Source organism: Pygocentrus nattereri, chromosome 22 (genome assembly GCF_015220715.1).
Source record: "Pygocentrus nattereri isolate fPygNat1 chromosome 22, fPygNat1.pri, whole genome shotgun sequence".
Lineage (NCBI taxonomy): Eukaryota > Metazoa > Chordata > Actinopteri > Characiformes > Serrasalmidae > Pygocentrus > Pygocentrus nattereri.
This window is the reverse complement of record NC_051232.1, coordinates 17611996-17637737: the sequence shown is the minus strand read 5'-3', so window position 1 is coordinate 17637737 and position 25742 is coordinate 17611996. Positions and strand designations below refer to the sequence as shown.

The window sequence follows — 25742 nt, the reverse complement described above, 5'->3', positions numbered from 1 at the left end:
TCCAAAATTTCAAAACTGATGTTACATTTGAATTACACTGTGTTGATTTCTTTTGTGAAAATATGTTAATACATCATCTGAGAACTTAAAAAGTTCAGATTTTACTGCACAGTTTCTATTTATTTGCCGAGTTTAACATATTGTAAAAAATGTAAATGTAAAATATCAAATGTGCCATAACTTTTACATGGGCACATTTTTTATTCTTTTTTGTTTTATTTTTTGTTAAATTCAGTAAATTAAAAGTAAAGGTGCAGCAAAATGTGCAGAAGTGTGCTCTCTGGATGGGTTCACATGTTTCCACAAAAAAAATCAACAAAATGTATTTTACTAATCAACAATAACAAATGTTCGGTGTTAGATATTCATCCAGGCTGTAACTCTTGGATGGGAATGGGTTAACATACATAAACACACACAAAGGAATGACATTTCATTCATCACGCACAAGAAAAGTCTAGAGAAATGCCCAGCGCTGAGTGAATATAAAGCCTCGTACAGCTGATGGACAATAATGCCCAAGCTGAAAGGGGGAGGGGCATGTTGTAATGGGGTGTGGCCTTATCTAACCATGACCATTACATAACCGCAGTGGCTTTTTTTTCATAATGGTGGCAGTGGATGGGCACTGATGCTAGAATAATTCCACAGCCACATGCATCAGTCCATCTACCCCCCGAGGAGTCGAACACAAAGCTGCAGAACACAGGAGCCCCATTTCCTCTCGCTGTGAGATACTGTGGACTGGTAGCAGGTCAAATGAATTGATGTGGTTGGAGGAAATCCTCATATCTCCAAAAATAGTAACTTTACAAGAAAAGAAAAGAAAATCATTGGTAAGGCTTAAAAGAAGAGTATTAATTAGTTTCCCCCTTTGCTGCAGTAACAGCCTCTACTCTTCTGTGAAGGCTACACTAGGTGTTAGAACATTGCTGTGAGGATTAGTGGTGATAGCGAGGTCAGGCACTGATGTTGGATGATCAATTCTGGATCACTCCCACTCATCCCAGTGATATTGTATGGAGCGCCTTCATTCTAGAGAACACAGTTCCACTGCTCTACAGTCCAATGCTGGGAGGCTTTACACCCTCCCAACCAACACTTGGCATTGCGCATTAGGCTCATGTGTGGCTGCTTCAGAGTGTCCCATTCTTTTGACAGTGCTCTTCTACTGAGATTATGAAGCTGTGTAGCTGAAAAGTAGCTGAACTCACTCATTTTCAACATATAGTGTAAAACTGCCTATTCAGCCTACAGTATGTTAGCCCCACCCATTCACATTAAAGTTATTAGGAGTGTTTTAGCCCTGACTGCTTCTAAGGCACAATATAGGACAGCCAGTCATTTACATACATCAGTCTTAAAGATACAGCCTTAAAAACAAGCAGATAAGCAGGAGAGAAGAGAGAAGAGTAGTGATTGATTGTGCTGCAGCAGTTAGATGGAGAGTTTGGGTCAGCAGTAAGTGGACTGAATGGTGTTTAGGTGTGAAGAAAACAAGGCTAGTGGAAATAGAGGACAAAAGATAAGCAGAAGATGAGTTGGATGGTGAGTGTTAAGTGACCTAAATTATGAGGAGAACATGGTGGTCAGTGAATCATCATAGAGAAACTGACTTTCCAATGCTCGGTTTACAGAGACCAGATGTCCACAACACAAATATAGCTGCTTTATTTACTATTCAGAGCCACCAGTGAGCCTACATAGCTCTTCTGTCAGTGTTGTTCCTTTGGTCTTTAAAGCTTTTAAATGTAATTGTAATATTCTGTCTTGCCCTGTCCTTGTGTTTTTCTGTTTCAGCCTCCCATGTGCATTTGTTTATGTGAGCCATGTGCTTTTGCTGTTGTTTTGGTCTTTGTCTCTTCCCTAGTCCTGCTCTCTTGTTGTCTGTCTCATCTGTCTGTTGTTTGTAGCACTGCCGTGTTTTCTTCTCTCCGGTCCTGTTTTGGTTTTCTTTATGTCCCTCTGTCTCTGGTTTTCTTTATTTGTCAGTATTTTTTTCAGTGTTCTTCTTTGCTTTGTCACCTGGTTGTGGATTTTTTAATAAAACCAAGGACTTGAACTTGATGTTGATCATGGTCAATAGTGTTCAATCAGGAAAAAAATCTTTGGGTTCTAAGAAATATTTTAGGTTAAAGTCTTTCTCAAAACTATCATGAAACAAACATTTTTGTAACAATTTCATTTAATAGCTTTTTGTGCTTTTAGAGGACAGAGTCACAGAGTCCTGACCTCAACCAGACAGAACACGTTTGGGATGAATTAGAGCGGAGACTGCGAGCCAGGCCTTCTCGTCCAACATCAGCATCTGACCTCACAAATGTGCTTCTGGCAGAATGGTCAAAAATTCCCATGAACACTCTCCACCCTTGTCGCACTGTGATGATGTGATATGGTAGGGCTGGGGTTCTGCAGAAAGCAAGACAATCAGTAAAGTTTATCTTTTGAGTACTGCAACTACAGTTGGAAAGGCCCAGTGGCGTTTTCATGTTAAATTAGATACTTAGCTCACTGTTCTTTGCTCACTGGTCAAGAGAGATCAACCATTTGATTCCTTTTTAAAAACCGGCGCTCGACTCGTACAGGCATTGAGTCCATTTATAATAAGAATGAAACTATCATGATTTATTATGATTAAATTTCATTCAATAGCTTTCTGTGCTTTTAGAGAATCACACTCATCTTTCTTCACAATGATGGTTATTTTTTTTTTTTCATATCATTTAATAACACTGTGTTAAAACCTTAATTTCATGGGAACATATCATTTCTTTAAATTTAGATATTTGTTTTCATAAAAACATTCATCTCATATCATTTTTTTCATGAAACTTTTTCTCTTTTTTGTTAACTTTGAGAGTAGACTCCTGTAGATTGTCTGCTCATTTTCAATAGTAAATAAAGTGGCTTTTGAGAAAATAAGAACCAGATGTCTGATGGTAGGACGCCTCTAAAAATATTTTATCACCATCATTCGAAAACATTCTGACTCTATAAGTTTCTCATGACAGCGCATTTCACATCAAACCACTCTGAATGACATACATCATAACTATATCATTATGCAGGTATGCAGAAAACATCAGTAGGGCTCCTTTTACCAACACATTAGATATCTTGCAGAAACACACAAGATTCTTTATTTAGATTCATTTATAATATTTGTATAATGACGCAGATATGTACTAGATCACAACCTCATCCTACCACAGCTTAAAAGTGAATCCTGTCCGTGTGTATGAGTCTGGAATGTTTATCTGAGTCTTTACTGCCATCTTGTGTCTATGTTCATGTTTTCCTTTGAGCTTTACTAATAAATATATCAGGAAAAAGTAAAGTCACTTAACATTAAAACATTTTTATGTTAATTTACACGTCAATAAATTTAAGAATCTGACACTTATTACAGTAAATATCAGCCAAAAAGAAATATTTTTGTGTAAAAGATTGCACGAGGTATTTTTGCATTAAAATCAAAATATGCAAAAAATATTTTCTTTTAAAATGAAGCTGTAGTATTTTTTTTTGCCATTTTTAAGGTTTAGTTCTTTGTCATTTAAAGAGGAACGCCGCCAATTTTTCTACATTTCTGCATGATTAAAAGGTTGAAATGTAAACAAAGCTGTTTAGATTTTTTTAGGTTTAGTATGAAAAGCTGTGTTCTAGAGAAACTCTTCTATAGAGTCAGAACTGTTCACAGTGGTGGTGATAGGAACCAGACATCCACCTCTAAAAGCTCCCTCACAGAAAGTCATTACGTTAATGGGCTGTGGATACACTGCCTAATGTATGAGATGATGTTTTATTTTAGTTTTGTAATAATGTTTCTGTCTAAAACGTATTTCATTTATTTGAATCATTTCTTTTGGCTGTTTTAACATCAGAAGACATGTGTAGACTGACTGGTGGTTTTGGAGAGCAAATAAAATGGCTCTGTTTGTGTTGTAGACATGGCAACCCCTGGTTCCTCTCACCACCACTGTAAAGAAATCTGCAGTCTTTTCTAGAACGGAGCATTTCATACCAAGCTACTCTGAAGGACTTTGTTTACATCTCAACCAGTGGAGAAAAAAAACAACACAAATTTTGAAAAACCGGCGGGATTGTCCTGTGAATGCGCGCTGCCGGATATTGCGTAAGCACTACGTTGCGCCTCTCTCGTCTCTTGGTAACAGATGTAAACACATGGCGCCCGTGTTGAACTAAAAACACTGTTTTCTGCTTTTACTGAGGGTCTTTTGTCGAAGTTGAGACCCTGAGTGTGGAATCTTTTCTGGGAGCACACGGAGAGCGCCGCCTCTGAAGCTCGGCTGTGTGTCTGACTGGGTAACGTCCGCTAACGTTACTGTTTATTCAAAGCTAAAGCAGTTTCTCCTTCGGCGGCTTCTTTTTCCAATTTTCCGTTCCACCTTAACTGGTGCAGCAGTTACATTCTGGAGCCTCAGGCCGCTGCACCATTTAAGGTGGAACGGAAAATTCGAACAAGAAGCTGATTTCAGGCTCGCGTTTGACGTTAACGTAACGGTTCCCGATGTTCCTCAGGGGCGCTAATCTGGTTTCGAAACAGATTTGGTCACTATAATCCACAAATATAGCTTTTAAAGAAACTTTGTGTCGAATAATGTCGAAAATATACCCATTTTACTTACTGTCCAAAACCACCAGGGAACCTACACTTCTCTTCTGAGTAACCATTTCATGTGCTGGCTTTCTGTGAGGGAGCTTTTGGAGGTGGGAGAAGTTCTGACTCTCTAGTTTATCTAGAACAGAGCATTTCACACCAAACCACTATGAATGACTTCACTGACATCCGAACCATTTAATTATGTACAAATTTTGTTCTCTTTCAAGACACATGACAGTCTAGAAATACTGAGGGAAATGTATTATTTCATTTTGGTGAGCAACACTGAGTACTTTCAGTATTTTTATTAATATTCTGGGATATTTAGTGCTTGATTTTTAGGAAAGGATGTTAAAGAAGCCTAATACTGCAGTAAAAGTGCTGCTACTTCAGTTGAATAAGTCACATAAGAGCTCCTTTCCAAAATACAGCTTCAGTCTGTCAGCTTCAGTTTAAGTGCAAAAGTAGCAGCCTCTTAAGTACCGAGTAGAACTGTGTGATGTCTGGACCTGTATATTAAAGTTTGCATTGATAAGTTTAGCAAACCCATATTTACTGATCACTATACTCCTAAAAAGATGGGCTCTTTAGTAAAGGGAATGGTTCTATTAAGAAGCTTTGGTTACGTATAAAACCATTTCATGCTTAAATATTTCTCTGCATGGTGAAATGGTTCTTCAGATTGATGGAGAAAGTGTTGTGTATGGTTCTTTTGGGTGCTATATAGACCCATTTTCGAAAAGGTTATATATATAAACCCACATACAACGCATTCTCCATCAATCTGAGGAACAATTTCACAATGCAGAGAACCATTTAAGCATGAAATAGTTCTATTTATTATTTAAAGAACCCTCAAAGAACCATATTTTTAAAGAATACAGTACTAAAATAACCTCTTAGAAACATAACTGGTTTTGGTTGGGCTGTTTTGTTGTATTCTCTCCGAAAGAGAACATTAGATAGTCTTATGACCGTTAAAGGGGAATTTAAATCCACTGATTTTCTGCACAAGTCTTTAAGAAGTAGATAAAGTGGTTTGATGTAAAGTGCTCCTTTCTAGATTTTAGTATCTATTTGATACTGATATTTGTTTTTATAGCAAATGTTTGCCGGCGCCGATATGATTTCAGTATCATTGTGTATCCTTAAAATGACCCATTGCTGGAGGGACATACTCTGCTTTGTGTCCCACTGTTCTCTCCTTGAATGAACACAGAAACAAAACCAAATGTTCTCCAGTAATAGGAACTCAAGCAGCTCCCTCTAAAGGGGTAGAGGCTCTACTGTAGGGGCTCCATTTCAGGGAAGTGTCATGATGTATACATTAAATAGTAGGTCAGTAGACAGGTCACCTTCATTTCCCCCTAGGTTCTATGTGATTTTCAATCGGAGGCTGGTTTTGGATAAGATTTTCAATACTTCATGTTAAAGTATTGATTCTTATTATAAATCAAATCATTTGCTGTCTAACTGAACTATTTATCAGTATTAGGCCCGTGTCTCTATGTATTTATGTCATATTTACTCCATGTATTTGTACACTAAGATCATTCACCGGTGTCACTTCTTGGCAGTCTGTGTTGAACCCCAGCTCAACGTGATGGCTGATGAACGTTTACGTACCACACTTGCATACACGAAAAGCCCCAAGACTTCCAGAAGGACAACTTTCCAGGTAGGAGGTTTTCTGTGGAACTCTTGTCCAGGCAATATCAGTCATTTGAATGGTACGTCCTGACTTTATGAATGTGATTGCAGGATGAGCTTGAAGCTGCTGTTTCTGCACGAGCTAGCAGACATAAAACAACCGAGAGCTACGCCTACTCTGATGATTTTGATGACGATGATGATGGTGAGTTAATAAGTGAGGGCATGTAGTAGCATAGCAGTATTAGTATTGTTGGTACTATCACCTATTATTATATTGCTATTATTATTAGCTATTATAAAATGAAATGTTGAATTATTATTTTTAAATGCTTATTCATTTCAGAAAGTGTAGTACAAGTACTACTTGAACTTTAACATTACTTGTCATTTTAATGATTGTTGTTTTATAACTCTACTTGTCTAGATTTTCGTATAATGTAATAGGCACCCAAGGTTTTATTAAATATTACAGTTGTTTTAGGAGCGTCAGGAAGTTATTAGATGGTTAATAATATATTGCAATTACTGTTTTACAATAATATTTATTGTCTGCCTTGAGATTTTATCACCATTTTTAAATCATTCTTAGATATTCTTTATATATGTATATAAATATATATTGGTCAGCATATATGGGAGTCTAATCTCTCTCTCTCTCTCTCTCTCTCTCTATCTATATATATATATATATTTAAAAACAGCCATTATTTTTACTCATTTTTGTGCACTCACTCCACCTGGTCATGGTTATAATGGACTACTCTGTGTTAACACAACTGCATACAGTTGAACTTGGAGATAATCTACATTATATTATTAAAGAGGGGTTTAAAGGGAGGTTAGTTAGATTTTTTAGATGTTTACACATCCCAAAGAAAATGTCTGCACTTGCATTAACATTCAGCCAGCGACTTGTTATTTTGACAGTAATTTATGGCTTCTCATATTGTCATAATGATATCCAACAGCTTTATTGACCATTGCCTTTTATGTCAAAATCGTGCAGCCCTATTTAATATTATCATACAAGAAAAACATTGATTGACATAAAAAACATTTTCTAAGGCTACGTGTCTCCAAACTTTTGGTGAGTAGTGTATGTCAATTATATGAAAAATACATCTGTATGTTTTTTAACGTTGAGTCCTGCTGATTGTTTCTTTACAGATATCCTCAACGAGCTGCTTAAGACGAGGAGAAAGAAGATGGACGTGTTGAAGGCTGGAAGACCCAGAGCAAAGGTCAACGATTTCAAACTATCAGACGATGAAGAGGAAAACGTCAAACCCAAGAAAGTGTCTTTCATGAAAACCAGAAGGAGAAGCTCGCCTGTGCAGGATGAGCTGGTTGACTCAGGTAAAAGTGGAAGATCAGATACGGTGGGCAGCTCAGACAGCCAAGGGTCTTTCCCCTCTTACCAAGGAAGGAACACTCCCCAAAGTACACGAGAATCACTGACTCCAGAGAAAGGTCATCAGGATACACCTCTGACCTCTCAGCCTGAGTCACATGCAGCTTGGAGGAACCAATCAGAATCACCTTTCCTGAGGAAGAATTTCCAATCAGAATCATTTGTTTCAAGGAAGAGCCTATCAGAATCTCCCCTGCCCTTGAATTCAGAGAACAGTCAGTGGGAATCCCCATCGCTGTTGCCATCAGAAGGTTCCCTGTTTGACAGTCCTCTTCCATTGCCTTCTGAAAAAGAAGAGGACAGCCTAAGAATGCCTGTAGGAGGAGACAGTGAACAACCTCTTCCTCAGCCCAGAGAAAGAAGTGCCAGACAAACATCCCTGACTGGTCAGTAGTACCTCTGTAACAACTTGCCAGTGTTAAAAGACGCAGTAGAGGGCTTCCTTTACTTATTAATTACATTGGTCTTGTCTCTCCATTCCTAAATTTAAGAAGCAAACTTTAAACGCTGGTCACGTTTTGACCGATCTCCTACATTTAGGGTAACATGGAAAACTGTCTAAAGTCGATTTTTCACCAGTCCATTGATTAAAACCATCACAAACCAGGGCTTTTTTCATATGCAGGTTTGGTTGAAGACAAGCCTCCGAGACCTAGGCCTAGGCAGAGGACAGTTCACATTGGCGGCAACGGTCATGATGAAGAGGATGGACCAGTAGGAACACCATCTAGCAGAGCAGCCACCTCCTCTGTGTCCATACCACTGTCCTTTACTGATGGGCTCACCACCACAACTGGATCATCTGACAGAATGGGGTCGTTTGGGAGTGACGGCGTCCAGGTGAACAGAAAAATCAATTTTACATTTGAGTGACCAAAAAGGGTCTTGTAAACTGTATTAAATGTCTGAAATTATATTAAAGTTCTAGCTTAATAGGGATAAACTCAAATAAGATGTGATATGATTTAAATCTCCTAAACCCAATTGTAATCTATCAGCCAGGACATGTTTAGTGTCTGAAGTTCAGCTGTTTTAGTTTTGCACTGGAGCTATAATGAGAGGCTTAAAGCTTGAATGTGTATTAGAGGATTTATATTTGAAATGAAAGCTGTGCTTTATAGTGTCCTGACAAGCTGGAGTGTTAATTATATGTTACATTATAGCATCCTTATTATTTATGCATTTCCATGTTCAGGAAGTTTACAAAAACAACAAAAATGACATATTTAGTTTACTTTATTATATACTTTATTATTGCTTTATTCTATACGTTACTTACTTTGTTATTATACTAATTTATATTATTTCTATACATGTCAAATAAATGCAACAACAGTGGTGAGAAATCACAATATTAAAGAGGAAGAGTAGATTAAATGCCAGAAATAGACACTTTTTTGCATGGGCTGTAAAGCATGAGAGGAACTTTTTGGTTGGTTGCTGTCCTGAATAATTGATTCTAAGGCCAAACCCTGGATTCAGTTTATTTTCTACTTGAGGAAGCATCTCTTGCTAACTGCTGCTACTCCCTGTAATTAAGTTTTCAAATATCTTTAATATGTATCTTTTTGGCTGCAGCATACAGAAGAGCACCAAACAATGTCATTCTCATCGGCACAGAGGGGGTACGAGGACCTTATTGGCTCACTAGAGGGCACTGGAAGCGTTGGTCAGTCTCTGTCTCTCTCTCTCACACTCTCTCTCACACTCTCTCTCGCTCGCTCTCTCTCTCTCTCTCTCTCTTTCTGTCTGTCTCTGTCTCTCTCTCGCTCTCTCTCTCTCACCACTAAATATTCCAAAGTGGAAGTGATTGGGAACGACAGCAAGTCAGCCATGAAGTGGTAGGCCACGTAAAATGACAGAGCGGCGTCAGCGGATGCTGAGGCTCATAGTGCACAGAGGTCGCCAACTTTCTGCAGAGTCAATCACTACAGACCTTCAAACTTCATGTGGCCTTCAGATCAGCTCAAGAACAGAGAGCTTCATGGAATGAGTTTCCATATCCGAGCAGCTGTATTCAAAGCTTACATCACCAAGCGCAATGCAAAGTGTCGAATGCAGTGGTGTAAAGCACCACCACTGGACTCTAGAGCAGTGGAGACGTGTTCTCTGTAGTGACGAATTACGCTTCTCCATCTGGCAGTCCGATGGACGAGTCTGGGTTTGGTGGTTGCCAGGAGAACGGTACTTGTCTGACTGCATTGTGCCAAGTGTAAAGTTTGGTGAGTTTAAAGTGGGGTTGTTTTTCATGAGTTGGGCTCAGCCCCATAGTTCCAGTGAAAGGAACTCTTAATGCTTCAGCACCAAGAGATTTTGGACAATTACACGCTCCCAACTTTGTGGGAACAGTTTGGGGACGGCCCCTTCCTGTTCCAACATGACTGCGCACCAGTGCATAAAGCTAGGTCCCTAAAGACATGGTTGAGCAAGTTTGGTGTGGAATAACTTGACTGGCCTGCAGAGTCCTGACCTCAACCTAATAGAACACCTTTGGGATGAATTGGAGCGGAGACTGTGAGCCAGGCCTTCTCGTCTAACATCAGTGTCTGACCTCACAAATGCGTTTCTTGAAGAATTGTCAAAAATTCCCATAAACATGCTCCTCAACCTTGTGGAAAGTCTTCCCAGAGGAGTTGAAACTGTTATAGCTGCAAAGGGTGGGCCGACATCATATTAAACCCTATGGATTAAGAATGGAATGTCTCTTAAGTTTATATGCATGTGAAGGCAGACGACCAAATACTCTTGGCAATATACTGTATTTAGCCCTCACATATTCCATATTCATTATATAAATCTTATCACTAAAGCTTTCTCTTTTTAATGCAGATTTGTCAGTAGTGGAACAGAGCAAGGAGGAAAAACACTCCACATCCTTTGAAGAAAATCAAGTAAGCTTTGGAAAAATTTCTCTTCCTTTCCATCTATGAGTTATCTTAGTAGAAAATAGCGTTTAAAGGCTCATTTTGCACTGTTTTTCATGTAAATACCAAATAATAAAAGTCTCACAGTTGAAGGATCAGATTTACCTTAGTTTTGAACTGTCACAAACCCTATTTTGAAGTTAACAGGTGGCTAATGCAATTTACTTTATAGAATAAACAGAAAGTAAGTAAAATGATGTATTTTCTCAAAATAATAGTCTTTGTTGAAATCATCTGCTTTTTCTAACAGCAGTTTTTTTGCAATTTGGTCATTATTTTGTCTCACTAACTCAAATTCCTGAGAAAATAAGTAATTATTCCAACCTAAACACCAGGTCACAATATGAACCAGAATCAAACAAACAATAAAAAAATTCTATTCAGCAGTAGAAGTAAGTAAGTAAACGTAGTTATATATCAGTGGTCATATGTTTCGAAGTAGGAAGTTCTAAGCAGATAACACGCTACATTGGCCGACTGCCTGCGCAGGTGATTGATTAAGATTAAGTGACCCTACAGTCCCACAACAGGTACATTTCACATCTGCATTTAACCCATCCATGCAGTGAAACACCACATGCACACTAGGGGGCAGTGAGCACACTTGCCTGGAGCAATGGGCAGCCCTATCCACAGCACCCGGGGAGCAGTTGGGGGTTAGGTGTCTTGCTCAGGGACACCTCAGTCAAGCGCTGTCAGCTCAGGGGATCAGACCAGCAACCTTCCAGTTACAAGGCGGGTTCCCTAAACTCCAGCCCACAACTGCCTTCAGGACAGATGATATAAACGTCAAGCCCATAACAGACCTGAGATGCTGTAGAATGTCTGTTAAAAGAATCATTTAGTAAAAATAATGTAATTTACACAGTTACATTAGTTACCACAAATAACTTTAATCACCCATGTTTAGTTTGGCACTGGAGTTACGAGCGTAATGTAGTTAAAATTGTTTTTTATTTTGTAATATTCAACAGTGACAATGCAGTACAGTATAAACTAATATAAGACAATTGGAGGCTTATTCTAAGGTGTGCAATATGATATTTATTGTTATTATGGTAAATCATGTCACAATATGCCACAGTATAGTTTTCCAAGTACTTAAAGAACAGCCACCACAACTGCATATTCCATCACATATCAAACATTTTTAAACCTCTCTTTCAAGCAGGAAGCCTCAGAAGATGTTTCTCGTGTAACAGCAAGTAGGCAAAGCCAAAGTACCATCAAATCACAAGACAAGTGAGTTTACTTACCGATGTTCAACACTCAATCAAATGCTAAGGAGACTGAGTGTCCTAAAAATCTCTCGTTTTTGGAAATCAGACCTCAGAGTTGTCGACCAGCAAGCTCCAGAAAGTCCAAGAGTGCATGTTCCTACACTACGGAATCCAAATATCTGGGCACTTTAAAGGTTTTGGACCAGAAGATGGGTTTACAGGAGACCCAGCCAGAGGCTGCTGATCCCTTGAGGGCTGCTGTCTACCAGGTTGGCCCAAAAAATTCTGAATTAGAATACTTTATTGTCCATTTATGTCTTACAAACTCTTCAAAACAACCTCTGCTGTGCATCATATTTTACAGTATGTACAATAACACTCTTAATAATGAAGGTTCTTGGCTTAGATGTGTAGAGCTAGGAAAACCATTGCTTGGCATGTAGACTTTACATTATGTAGATGTGGATTTAAACTTGAAATGGGATTACAAAAGTGGTTCTACCAAGAATCATCCATTGAAAAGTTTTTTTGGAGACTCAAAGTGGTTCTTCCAAAGATTTCTTTGAGTCCTCACTGATCTCTACAGATTTTTCTCTAGTCCAGGACCTTTAGCCACCTCTGAAACATCTTTCCTGACAGAACTGGCTGAAGAAGAAAGAGGAGAAACTGCAAGCAACCATGAAGGCAAAAAAGCAAGAAGAAAAACTGAAAGAGGAGAAAAAGGCAGAGGTAGTGGAAAAAAAAAACTTTGCACTCAGATCTTCTGTGCAGAGGCCAAAAAAGCAAAGCATGGCAGCCCCTTAGACATTGTGCAGTTTTTGGCTTTTGTGGCACTTCACACGTTTGAAATGTGCGGCTTTCTCTCTTTTAGGAGGAGATGAGCAAGAAAGCAGAGGCGAAGGCCTCTTACGAAGCCTGGAAAGAAAAGAAACGTGAAACCATAAAAGAGAAGATCAGGGAAAAGCAGGAGGCAGAGAGAAAACAGCAAAAAGAAAAGGAAGAAAAAGAAGAGAGGAAAGAAACGGCAAAAAGAGTAAGTGTTTAAAAGAAACAGAAGAACAAATGAACAGCTCATATTTTGATACACTCATTATAGAGTCATTGTTACCGCTTTAAAATTAGACTACCCTTATAGCGTTTACGAATGATTTAAAAGTAGATTGTTATCGGTTATTAGTTGGGTCATAAACACTTCACTAATTATTAATAAGCAGTTACAGCCCATGAATATGTGATGAAGCTGAGAGGTTGCATGCTGACTGATGAAGAAGACAACGTAAGATCAGTAAACATCAAGTGACAATCTGAGTTTAACCATATATAAATCATATAAATATATAAAACACTTTATAAGGGTAGTCTTATTTTAAAGTGGTATCGAGTCATTCTTGAGGTGTAGTTTATATAGTTGCAGTATTTTTATCATTGCCATGATTTTTTCTACATCTAACCTTTTTCTATATATCTCTAGGTTTCTTTACAATATATTTGAGTTTTTCGTCTGTTTAATGTTTAATCTGTGTATATTAAGCATTTGAAAGTTAATGTTTAAGTAGTCTTTATGGTTATAGCCTTCTTGATGTCTCACTCATCCTGTCTTAGAAGCACCGCTTTCCTCTTCTGTAATAATTTTCATCCTTTCATTGGCAAATGAATCTGAGATTTGTGTAAAATAGGGGGTGGCAAGCTCAAGCAGCCATTTAAAAAGCTGTCAGCATTAACTGGCTATTTAACACAGCTAGTTAACATGGCTAGTAAAAAAATATTTTGAGAAACAAGTTCGAGAAGCGTTGTTGCCATGGCTTATGAAGCCATTTTCAACCGTCCTGTGAAACATCTGATTAATTTTCTTGTTCATTAATTGTTTGAAAGTATGCCATTTAAAGTGATCATGTAATGCATTATTGGCATTTTGAGTGGCTGTGAAAAGCTTGAGATGCTTTCAGCTGTTTGCGAGTGAGTTTCAGGTTTTTTGCAGGGCGCTTTACTGTACATTATGCAACTTGAGCAATTTAGGCTGCGATTACATTAACAGGCTGATGTGGCAGAAATCCGATTTTTTGCCCTAATGTAATGCAGATCTGATGTTTTCGGAGCTGTATGGACAAATCTGGTCTTTACTGAAAGGTTTGCATCATGAACCTATGGAATCATCACGTTAGAAAGATCGCATCTGATCAAAAAATTGGAAATGAGCAGTGAAGCTGTAATGTAAGAGTAAATGTGTTTTTTAAAATTGCCTGTTACACTTGAATGAATTATTTAAAGGTACTGGTTGATATATATTCACATCAGAATACCAATTTCATTGTGCCATCAAACGTTCCTTTATCAGAGTGATTAGGAATGGGTGGCATGATGAAGGACATTCACCAGTCGAGTGTGTCGTGTTCAACACTGAAAGCAATTTCGGTGACATGCGCTTTCATTTCTTGAAACAGGTTTTCGAGAAATGGAAACAAGAGCACAGCGATCACCTACGAGAGCAGCAAAGAAAACAAGCCCAGGCAGAGAGCAGGCTGAAAGAGGAAAAGGAGAAAGAGCAAGAGGAGAGGAAAAAAGACTGCAACTCTTCATTCACTCAATGGTGAGATTAAGCTAATGTAGACACGGTATAGCACCTTTTGTGTCCGATCAGTTTTTGCATATAGTATTAATGAGAAAGTTGTATTTATTGCAGCAAGATGTTTTAGTCAGGCAATCTACACAATTGTTTCAAGAAGCGCAAAGTGTTGTAGTTCAACAGAAATACAGCTAATTCAATACAGTTCTCTGTTTTTTGAACCACATTACTTTTCCAACCAAAAGACATAAAAATATATGTATCACATTTGGTTAAAGGGGTTTAACTGTGCAAATCTGATTTTGCACCAAACTGCAACTTTATCATAATTAAGACTTGTTGAACATGCATTGTCTTCCCCTAAATGTTTCCTAGGAGTGAAAGGAAAAAAGATGCCATTGAGAAGAAGATGAAAGCAGAATGGAAGAAGGAGAAGATCAAGGAGATAGAAGAGAAGTACCAGAAAGAGGAACAAGAGAAGACGGCTTTGGAAATGTATGAGAAATGGCTGGTATGTGTGTACACTCACACACACACACACACACACACATATATACATCCATCCATCCATCCATCCATTTTCCAAGCCGCTTCTCCGTCAGGGTCGCGGGGGGGAGCTGGAGCCTATCCCAGCAGTCTTCGGGCGGAAGGCAGGATACACCCTGGACAGGTCGCCAGTCCATCGCAGGGCAGACACATATATACATATACATATATATCACGGTACCATGCTGGAATTCACTGAGCTCCTGAGAGCGACCCATTCTTTCACAAATGTTTGTAGAAAGAGTCTGCAGGCCTAGGGGCTTGGTTTTATACACCTGTGGCCATGGAAGTGATATATACACACTCACCAAAAAGTCATTCACCCAACAAAATTATTGAATTCAGGTGTTCCAATCACTTCCTTGGCCACAGGTGTATAAAACCAAGTCCCTAGGCCTGCAGACTCTTTCTACAAACATTAGTGAAAGAATGGGTCGCTCTCAGGAGCTCAGTGAATTCCAGTGTGGTTCCGTGATCGGATGCAACCTGTACAAAAAGTCCAGTCGTGAAATTTCCTCACTACTAAATTCCACAGTCAACTGTCAGTGGTATTATAACAAAGTGGAAGAGATTGGGAACGACAGCAACTCAGTTATGAAGTGGTCAGCTATGTAAAATGACAGAGCGGGGTCAGCGGCTGCTGAGGCTCATAGTGTGCAGAGGTCACCAACTCTCTGCAGAGTCAATCACTACAGACCTCCAAGCTTCATGTGGCCTTCAGATTAGCTCAAGAACAGCGTAGAGAGCTTCATGGAATGGGCTTCCATGGCTGAGCAGCTGCATCCAAGCCTTACATCACCAAGCACTGTCAGGGAGCAATATACAAACAGTATCATGAGTGGGAAAATACATAGATATATAAACAAATGTCAGAAGTAGATACCTAAACATGAAATTATATAACAGCTTTAAAAATATATTCTTCCATGAAATGTGGTCGTAAGGGTTTTATATAAGTAACCCACTTTGACCAAGACTTAACAAATTTATTCACTTGTAAGTGGAGTGAGAAAGTAATTTTTTCCATAATATATATTTCATTCACTAGATCTATCCCGCTGTCTATTATAGGAGGCTCAGGAGTACACCAGCACCTTGCTATATTTTTTTTACAAGCAGATATCAAAACCCCAAAGAAATATTTATCTGGCCCTTCCCACTTCCAATTCCCCATGTACAAACCTTCAAATTGAAAGGGTATTTCTGCACAGAATTTTTCCATCAATACTTTATGAACCTCCAACCAGAAACTTTGTATTACTGGTCACTCCCAGAATCAGGCACTTCTATCCAAACTCCCACCATGCATATGAATTGGTGTTTTTCCACTGAAGATCTCAAACTTTGGACCACTCATCATCTGAAATAACAAGATTACCCTCTTTTTCCCCATTTGTTTTTAATATATTTTGTAGAATGAGATTTTTCCATTAAAAAACCATTGTACACTCTAAAAACTATGCCTTTACTTGGTTCTGTTAAGTATGTTTCAGCAATTACTTGTAGTATTGGTTCATTCATGTCCAAAGTTTTCTGTTTAATTTTGTGGTCAAAGTAATGGTGTATCTGGAGATATCTAAAAAAATCTTGTTTTATATTTTTCTCTCAAGGTCTGGAAATGTTGCAGTTGACCTTTTTTCTGTTATTGAATAAAATGTTGTTCCTCCTTCAGCTATCCAGGTTTTAAATCTATCATCCATCTCATTAGGCTTAAAATCTCTATCATACGCATACCATCTATATATTCTCAATTTTTCATTTAATATGTATTCCTCCTTAACCGTACTCCAAATTGTTAATTCTGACTTCATCTATGGATTTTGAATTTTGTCCACAAATCTTATCCAGTCTTTTTCTCCTAATACTGCACTCACAAGGAGATCTTTCATTATTGACAACTCGACATCTTTCCATATTTTTACATAAACTAATCAAGAATTTAATTTGGGCTGTGTAAAAGTAATCTGTAAAATCTAGATATCATTTTGTTCCATTCTGGAAATTGTTTTTGAATTAATTTCTACTGGAAGAGCCTGGAACAAAAAGAGGAATCTTGGAAGAATATTCATTTTTACGGTATCTACTATGTGACTAAGGTTTAAGAAAGAGAGTTCCATCTCTGTATATCTACTTTTTGTTAGAAGGGGGCCATAATTAATCTCTGCCAGTGTCGAAATGTCTCTTGGTAAATTTACTCCAAGATATTTTAATGAATTCTGGCTCCAATTCAGATTGAATCTATCTAATATTTTCTTTTGGGGTGTATAAGTAAAAGCCAATATGTGGGTCTTTTGTATATTTAGCTTATATCCAGAATATCTCCCAAAACAATCCAAAAGTTCCATCAATACGGGAAATGTTTTTCAGGGTTCTCCCAAATACATCAAAACATCATCTGTATAAAATGCGATCTTATGTTGCTCCCTACGTATAGAGACCCCTTAAATCTTATCTGTTTGATGTATCCATTGAGCAAGTGGCTGTATATAGAGAGAAAATAGCAGGGGTGAAATTGAACATCCTTGTCTTGTACCACATTTTAATATGATAGTATCTGAGAGATGCCCATTTACCTTTATTTGTGCTTTTGGATTATCATATAAAGTCTGAATTCCTTTAATGAATAGGTTATAAAACCGAAATCTTTTAAGGACTCTATATAGAAAGATCCAACTTAGAGTCAAAAGCCTTTTCAGCCCCCAAACTCACTAAGCAAGCTTCCCAATTAGATTGTTTAATATGGAATATGGCTTAATATATGTAGCGTGCATCTAATATTATCATGAGTTTGTCTTTGTGGGATAAATCCTGTTTGATCGTTATGTATAAGCTGAGGAAGGAACTTTTCTACTCTTTTGGCAAGAGTAGCTGTGTACAGCTTATAATCTACGTTTAGAACCGAAATCGGTCTGTATGATGCACAGTCAGTTTTATCCTTTCCTTCCTTGGGAATGACAAAAATTATGGCCTCCCTCCATGAAGGTGGTATCTTTCCCTCCAAAAGAGCTGTATTACATGCTTGAAGAAGACCCAGTATTAATTCTGATCTAAACGTCCTGTATCATTCCGAAGGAAAACCATCTGTACCCGGGGACTTATTTTCCTTTAGCCTAGAAATGGCCTTATTCAATTCTTCTTCTGTTATTTCCGCCGTCAATCCTATATTTTGTCCTTCCGACAGGGCAGGCAAATGAAGAGATCCCAAAAAAACTATCAATTTGTTGATCATCCTTTAGGTGTGGCAAATATAGTATAAATATTCGTAGTATTTTTTTATAAGCTTCTTGTATTCCGTCCCTATCATATAATAAAGTTTTAGAATCTATATCTCTGATTTTATAAATCATATTTTCTGTTTGCTGTTTTTGCCAATAGTTTAGTAGCTCTTGACCCTGAATCATAATATTTTTGTTTTGTGAATAATATCTTTTTTTCAGTTTCTTGTGTATATATTACATCTATTTCATTCCTAATTGCCTTTATCTTTGAAATGAGATTCAGATTTTGTTTTGTTTTGTGCTCTATTATTCGATTCGAGCTCAATAATTCTTGATTTAAGTCCGTCAGTCTTAATTGTCTTATTTTCTTTTGAAAAGCGCAATTTTCCCCCTTATAACTGCTTTCAATGTGTCCCACACAGTCTCTGAACCCATTTCCCCATTTATCATTCTGTTGCAAAAACGTTTTTATTTCTTCAGCCATATGTGTTTTAAGTTGCAGCCTGTTCAGAATAGTTAAATTAAGCCTCCACAATGGATTTCCAGTGGTTCTATTCATTTGAATAAGGTGCATGGTCAGACAGATCAATCATTCCTATATCAATACAACGTATTCTTTGTCAGTCCCTTTTAAATATGGGGTGGCATCATGGGGTGGAGAGTAATATGTGTAGTCCTGTCCTGTTGGATTAAAATCTCTCCAAAGACCTGTTATACTAACTCTATCATTAGTACATTTAATTTTTTATGTAGTGCTTACAGAAGTTTCTTTAGTAGAGTCTAACTCTGGATTAAGAAGTATATTCCGATTTCCCCTACAAATTAATATACCTTCCGCTTTTGCCTTTAAACCAAATATTTTTCTGTAGAACGCCAAGTCACTACCAGGTGAAGCATAAACATTCAGTACTGTTATTAAAGTGCCCTCGACCTTCCCTGAAACCAAAACGTATCTTCCCTCCTTATATTTTGTTTCGGATTTTTGTTCAAATGGTATTTTATTGGAGACTAATTGTCACGCATTCAGCTCGTCGAGTGAACTCCAACTCCCAGAACACCCTGGGAGATCATGTGACTCCGGACTCAGGACATTTGATGAATGTCACCTGTGCCTCATTTGAGCAGAGCATTTAAGCCTGGCTCTGACAGTCAGTCAATGTGAGGTATTGTTTTCTCTAGAACTTACTGAGTGTATTCTTCTTGTGATTGCTTGTCTCACCGTGATTTTGACCGTTTAGAATCGTGTTTTGGACTACGTCTGTCGCCTTTCCCTTTTGGTACTTTTGCTGGTTGTGTGGATTTGTTATCGGACTTTTGGACTGTACTTTGACTACTCCTTTGTGTTTTGCCCCTTTTTGTTTCCTTGGCTGCTAGGTAGACGAATAAATCGTCTAACCTTTCATCCGCGAGCGTCTGGGTTTCAATCACATCGTAACACTAATATTGCAACCCCTCTCCTGCGGCCCGAATTATAAGATGAATAAAAAATTTTTAAAAGCCCATTCTTTTAAGTTTCTCATGTTCAGAAGAGCTAAGATGTGTTTCCTACAAGAGAACAATACGTGCCTTTTCTTTTTTCATTTTAACTAGAATCTTACTTCTCTTTACTGGGTGTAATATCCCGTTTACATAAATTAAATTACTTAGTCTTGGTTGTTCATGGTTTGTAAAATAATTACCACACTTTCTCAAAATTTCCTCATTTCTCTGATTTTAACTTAAGCTCCTAAATGTCCCCCTGCCTGTTATGAACGTAGTGTAACACAATGTCAAGAACACACACAAAAGCAATGTGCACAAAAACAAAGTTGTTTTACAATGTTACATTCTAACTGAACATTAGATTCCAAAACTGAGGCTTGTTTTAAATGAGCCCTTTGGGGGCTTGGGAAGTCAGAGCACCCATAAGGGGATGACCCACTCTTTAATCCGAGTAGGGCCCTTAAACAAAATTCCATGGTAACTACCAAGAAGACCAAGTTCATTGTGTCTTTTTAACATATCCCGACTTGTTTATCTAACTCAAAAACTCAAAACTCTAAGAACGTAGGAATCATGCCGCTGCAAAGTACAAGAAAGTCTTGAATGACTGAAAATAATCGAGGATATACGGGTGACTTATCTGTTCCCGTTGACTGAATCGAGACGTCTGTTCATATTTCAGTCCTCCGAAGAGGATCTGCGCCTGAACTCCCGCAACTTTTCCCTGTAGGATGGTTAGACAGTCTTCTCTGCCTGTGTGGGTGCTTTAGCCATAACCTGGCCCCGGTGATCTGAGCGACGAGTGACCACTTGCCATTCCCCCAACAGTTGCACCTCTTCTTGGACCGAATTGGTCGAGGGTTTCACCACTGACACTGGAAATCCCCACGAAGCCACATCTCTCGTTGCCTCTGCCGCACTCTGATACAGCCTGGTACCATCCTTGTAAAAGACCCAAAGCCTCGCTGGGTAGGGGGTCTAAAACTTGATTTTCTTTTCTTTCAGTACCTTCTTTGCTTTGCTCTATTCACTTTTTAAGGACAGCAGGAGGATAGTCATGATCCACATAAAAGCGGACATTGCTGTAGAAAACCTCTTTCTTCTGCCAGGCTTTGCGGAGCACCTCTTCCTTGGTTCTGTGGCTTGAAAATTTTGCATCGATAGACTGCAGTCTCCCCTGTTAGCTGGTTGGTTTTAGGACCAGTGCTCTGTGTGCTCTCTCAATTCTGAGCTGCTCATCATGTGGAAAATCGAGTGTTATCTTCAGTAAGTTCTCCAGAAAGCTGTTCATATCCTTTCCCTCAGCTTCTTCGGGGATGCCATAGATGCGGAGATTGTCTCTACATGAGTGCTCTTCTTGGTCAGCTAGCTTAGCCTTCATATCTGTTCGGTGTCAGAGAAGGCACTGAATTAGCGTTGCTGCTGCTTGGAGTCTCGTCTCAGCCTCGCCAATTCACTCTTCTGCTTGTTCTACTCTGGTGTTAGTTCTGCTCAGTTCTTACTTTATGTCAGCGAGCTGTTGCTTATCACGTCTAAAGTCCTTGAGCTCGTTCAGTATCCTTAGCAAACTAACCTCTGGTTCAGCTTCGCCATATTCTTGCTCAGGAGAGCTGCTCTGGCCTTGCTGCTCAGTTGACTCTTCAGCACCTTCGGTCATTGACATGACGGTCCTACGTCTCGTTACAACCCCTTTTTGCGTTTCATCATCTACTGTACGTAATAATAAAAGATTCAGAGAAAAAAACTGGCTATGATCTTTGTGCCATACTTAAAATGCATAAGTTCACTGTGTTAGAAATAGATCATTCCTAGACTGTCAGTTTCCTTTTGGTAAATAATTTCAGATGGCAGCCGTTGTTCTTCAAATTGTTATCATTTGAGCAGTTTCTTTGCAGCCTTCTGCAGGTTTTCATCGAACTTTGTACATTTCTGAATTCAAGCTTGCCAACATCGTTATAAGAAAAACAGCTCCAAATTTTGACATTCCCTCTGTGCTTTACAAGAGCCTTACTGCAGACTGATTGGAATTCTTCTGCAGGTTTTCTCCACACGAAGAGTCAATTATTAGTTTTAGGTTGTGCTTTTAAGTGTTTCTCTCTGACATTTTATGAAGTAACCTAAAGATTTTCGTCATGTTTAACAAATACTTTTTGGGGTCACTGTGTGTAGTATACTGTAAGCCAAATCATTTGCTTTTTCTGTTCCCTTTACAGAAAAGAAAAGAGTTTCAACAGAAAAGAGAGAAACACGAGAAGAAAATCAAGGCCATTGTTCAAGAGGAGCCTCCTCCCCCATGGAGTCCACCCAACAGAACCATTCCCTTTGGTAAATAAGCCTTATCCCGCTGGCATCTCCACCATATCTGTGTAATGACTGATGAATCAGACTGATACCAAATCCGACACAATGACTGATACCAGGACTTTGCGTGCAAGTCCGCACCAAATCCAATTAAGTGACAGATTTGTTGAATCATGCTTGTACATTTTCGTTTTGTCTGATGTTTTGCGGAAGAACACTAATGAATACGTTAGCAGTGCTTTTTAAAAGTACTTTGCAGATCTTCACAGACTTTCAAGGGCGCAGCTTTCTGAGTGGCGTTCTTCATGAAAATGTAGGTGCTCACTTTAAAAACTTGTATATAAGTTATTCATGACACGATTTATTCAATCTTGCGCAACTTCAATCCTTCAAATTTGAATCATTGTCGTCTAAATGTGTGTCAGTGGTTTAGTTAGCTAGAACGGAACATGTTCTGTGCTAAGGAAGAGCTGTTATCATGCTAGCTTGGCTGACACTAACCAGCTCCTCTCTCCTAGTTGGCAGCACTGTTTAACATTTACCAACTTTTACGTAGATCACTTAATGGCCAATTTTGCATCACTAACGGGCAATTACTTCCAGCCATACAAGACCAGGGGTCGTATTACAGAATCTTCCTGTTCCTGATAGATGAAGATAAGATTTTCCACAAATTTGTACTACAGAAGCAAATCTTATCTTAACTAAGCAATTTTGTCTTACCTCCCAGCATCTCATCTTAAGTTAGGAAATCTTAACCTGCATGATTGAAGTCGATAATCAACTGTCATGTCTGGTACCTAGCAACTGCTGATATACACATAGCTGAAACCTAAACACATAGAATAATCAGGTCAGGGAGGCTGACAGCTAATGTTAGTTACCATCACTGATGTAAAAGAAAGCTAAAAAAAAACTTAAGCGCCATAAACTTGAAGTTAAGAATATTGTGTCAGCGCTTGCTAAATTTCCTTCGGGATCAATAAAGTATCTGTCTGTCTGTCTGTCTGTCTGTCCCAAGCTGTTTATCAGAGCATCACGGCTCTACAGTTTCCCAAACGCTTTTGCTGGCTGCGCTAGCATTATTCCTCCTGATTAACAGATTCACGTTCAGCTCTGTCTCATCATATTTCATCACAATCACTGTAAAATTTTAGCTGACAGGTTTTCTTCAACATTAACAAACAAAGGTAATAAAGGGGACAGTGGAGATTGTGTCTGCAGCGTCTATGGTTTTAAAATGCTCGTAGAACCCTCATAAGTCAAAGCACCATTTTTAATGTACATTAATGTAACACCATTATACCAGTTATAGAGAATTATGCTGCCTGTCACTGCATAAAACAATAGAAACAGACAGAAGTTAGGTTAAGAACTTTTAAGGTTAAACAGAAGTGTCTTAAAGTTAGAACAGAATTTAGTCTAGTTAGGATGTTTCTGTAATACTGTTTTGTTATCTGGACTTGGCTGAGATTATGAACTTAAGAACTGGTGTTCTGTATTAGCTTCTTACCTAAATTCAGTTCTACCTGAAGCTGTCATGGTGACTGAACAGAGAAAATGAGTTAGGAAGCTTTTGTAAAACAGCTCTAGGCTCCTGTCTCTTTGAATACGGAGAGACCTAAATACTCAAAACTGAAGGTCAAATGACGTTTAAAAACATATTTGAAGTCACTGGTAAAATCTGACAACAGTAGTTTGTAGCTTGTCTGAGAAAAGTTCTGGCTACTGCGCTTATGCAGATCTCGACAGTTGTTGGGGCGTAAAGCCCTTTCCCATTCATATTTCAACCAGTGACCAGTCTCCTCCTTTATAACATCTCTGGCTATACACTCAACAAACACACTAAATTTCAGCTTTCACTCAAACCAAAGTCTCTTAACTTTGTGCTCTTCTGTTATTTTAGCATCAGTTAGCTGTTGTTGATGTTGAAATAACGTATAGATGAGACGGTACAAAAGCCACATAAATGCTTTAACGTAACTTGGGATACTTTTATGAAATATATAGGTACTGCCCAACCCTACTGTTTATAAAGTAATTGCAACCTCACAGTCTTCCATCAACACAAGATTCCACTTTGATCTGCAACAGTACAGAATGTGCTGCCTGTCGGGAACATTGGAGCTGCACATCATATCTGTTTCTTTATGATCAAGTTACCAGGGTCAGCTTCACAACCTGTCAAACTGTACAAAAACAGAATAAACTGAACTCTGATTGGACGTAAATATGTAATTCATTTACATACGCAGCGCCCTGGTCTAGAGGCACATGCAGAAAACGCCATAACAGTCATTTTCTGTGCTTAATTATGGTTGAATGTTTGAGGTCTTTTCACATAAAATAACCTTTTTACAGATTAAATGCACTGAAACCTTCACGTCATGGCCAGTGTGTTTTTTTTAACAGTGGGAACGCAGAAAGAAGATGTAGAAAGCTAATAAACTGCATGACAATAGATGCTTTCTGCAAGTCAGAGACTACCCTTTATTTATGTCTTCCCATTAACTAAGTATATATTTTTAATATGTAGCATGTCCACCCTTCATCTTAATTACCTTAGCTTACATTCTTTCCTTTACAGCTTATGTTTTTTTCAGTTTTTCAAAGAAATCTGCAGGTGTATATTTCTGTCTCCATTCCAGGTTATCCCAAACGTGTTCAGTGATGTTGAGGTCTGGACTCTGGTGTGGTCAGTCCAATGTTCTGAGAACACCAGCAGCTTTTCTTTTTTTGTTTTACATTTTTGTTTTCTCAGTAAAGGCTTCTTGAGTTGCCTTCTCATGGAAGGATGGACAGAAACACTTGTTTTCAGATGTAATGTAAGAGCAGGTCACTGCTGAAAACAGGTCACATTTTCTCTGCATCTTTTGGAGGTATGCGGTATGGCTCAAATACACTACTGAAAAAAAGTTAGGGATATTTCAGGTGAAATTTATGGAAAACGTAAAAAAGTTCACGCCACAGTGATGTTATATCATGAAAGTGGGGCATTTAAGTAAAAGCATGCAATGGAGATTTCCTCATCTCAAACAGTCTATTGAAACAAAAGCCAACAACAGTGGTGGGTAAACCCCAACAAAAAATCTCAATGTCTCAGTAACTTGTCATTTGCTCTTGATCATCAATTACAGCTTGACAGCGACGTCTCATGCTGTTCACAAGTCGACTCATTGTCTGCTGTGGCATCCCACTCTTCTTGAAGGGCGGCCCTCAGGTCATTGAGGTTCTGGAGTACAGACTTACGAGCCTCTACGCGGCGACTCAGCTGATGCCATAGGTTTTCTATGGGATTCAGTTCTGGAGAAAGTGCCAGCCGCTCCATCTGAGGTACCCCAGTCTCCAGCAGCCGCTCTCTACTGATGCGACCTCGATGAGCTGGAGCACTGTCGTCCATGAAGATGAAATTAGGCCTGTGTTATTCGTGCAGAGGCACAACTAGACACACCTGCCCACACTGTAACTCCACCACCACCACCTTGCTGCTAAGCTCCTTGTTAGAGAACAGCAAGTTGTGCAAAAAGTACTGAAACACTGAACAGCTGGACATGTGCATTCAAAAGTTTAGAGAAGGTCACATTAAGTTCACCTGTAAAGGTTAGAGTGCATTTTAGATTCATCCTGAAATTTCACCCGGAAGCCAAATATCCCGGACTTTTTGTGAGTAGTGTATAATATCGCAATAGTGAACCATTAGTGCTATTTGGCATACTGTGTTGCAATAAATCCAGTTAAATGGGACGAACTTCACTTTTATTATAATGAAACATGCAGTTAGTCAGTGGTCTAATGACAAT

General features: G+C 38.6%; 1 protein-coding gene across 3 annotated transcripts; it reads left to right on the top strand.

Annotated features, from left to right (window-relative positions):
- The first annotated feature begins 4163 nt into the window (after nucleotides 1-4163).
- Nucleotides 4164-24325, top strand: map9 (microtubule-associated protein 9). 3 transcript variants are annotated; one of them, XM_037532948.1, is made up of 14 exons: nucleotides 4164-4326; nucleotides 6202-6302; nucleotides 6386-6479; nucleotides 7445-8074; nucleotides 8314-8528; nucleotides 9267-9357; nucleotides 10518-10579; nucleotides 11784-11854; nucleotides 11939-12101; nucleotides 12472-12561; nucleotides 12704-12865; nucleotides 14274-14419; nucleotides 14771-14906; nucleotides 21855-24325. In XM_037532948.1, exons 2-14 carry the CDS (start codon nucleotides 6228-6230, stop codon nucleotides 21972-21974), a joined length of 2055 nt encoding a protein of 684 aa, XP_037388845.1. In that variant the 5' UTR covers nucleotides 4164-4326; nucleotides 6202-6227; the 3' UTR covers nucleotides 21975-24325. The 3 variants fall into 3 exon arrangements, with proteins under 3 accessions (XP_037388845.1, XP_017564866.2, XP_017564865.2); XM_017709377.2 differs by having other exon boundaries at nucleotides 11781-11854; XM_017709376.2 differs by having other exon boundaries at nucleotides 6174-6302; nucleotides 11781-11854.
- Nucleotides 24326-25742: the final 1417 nt, after the last annotated feature.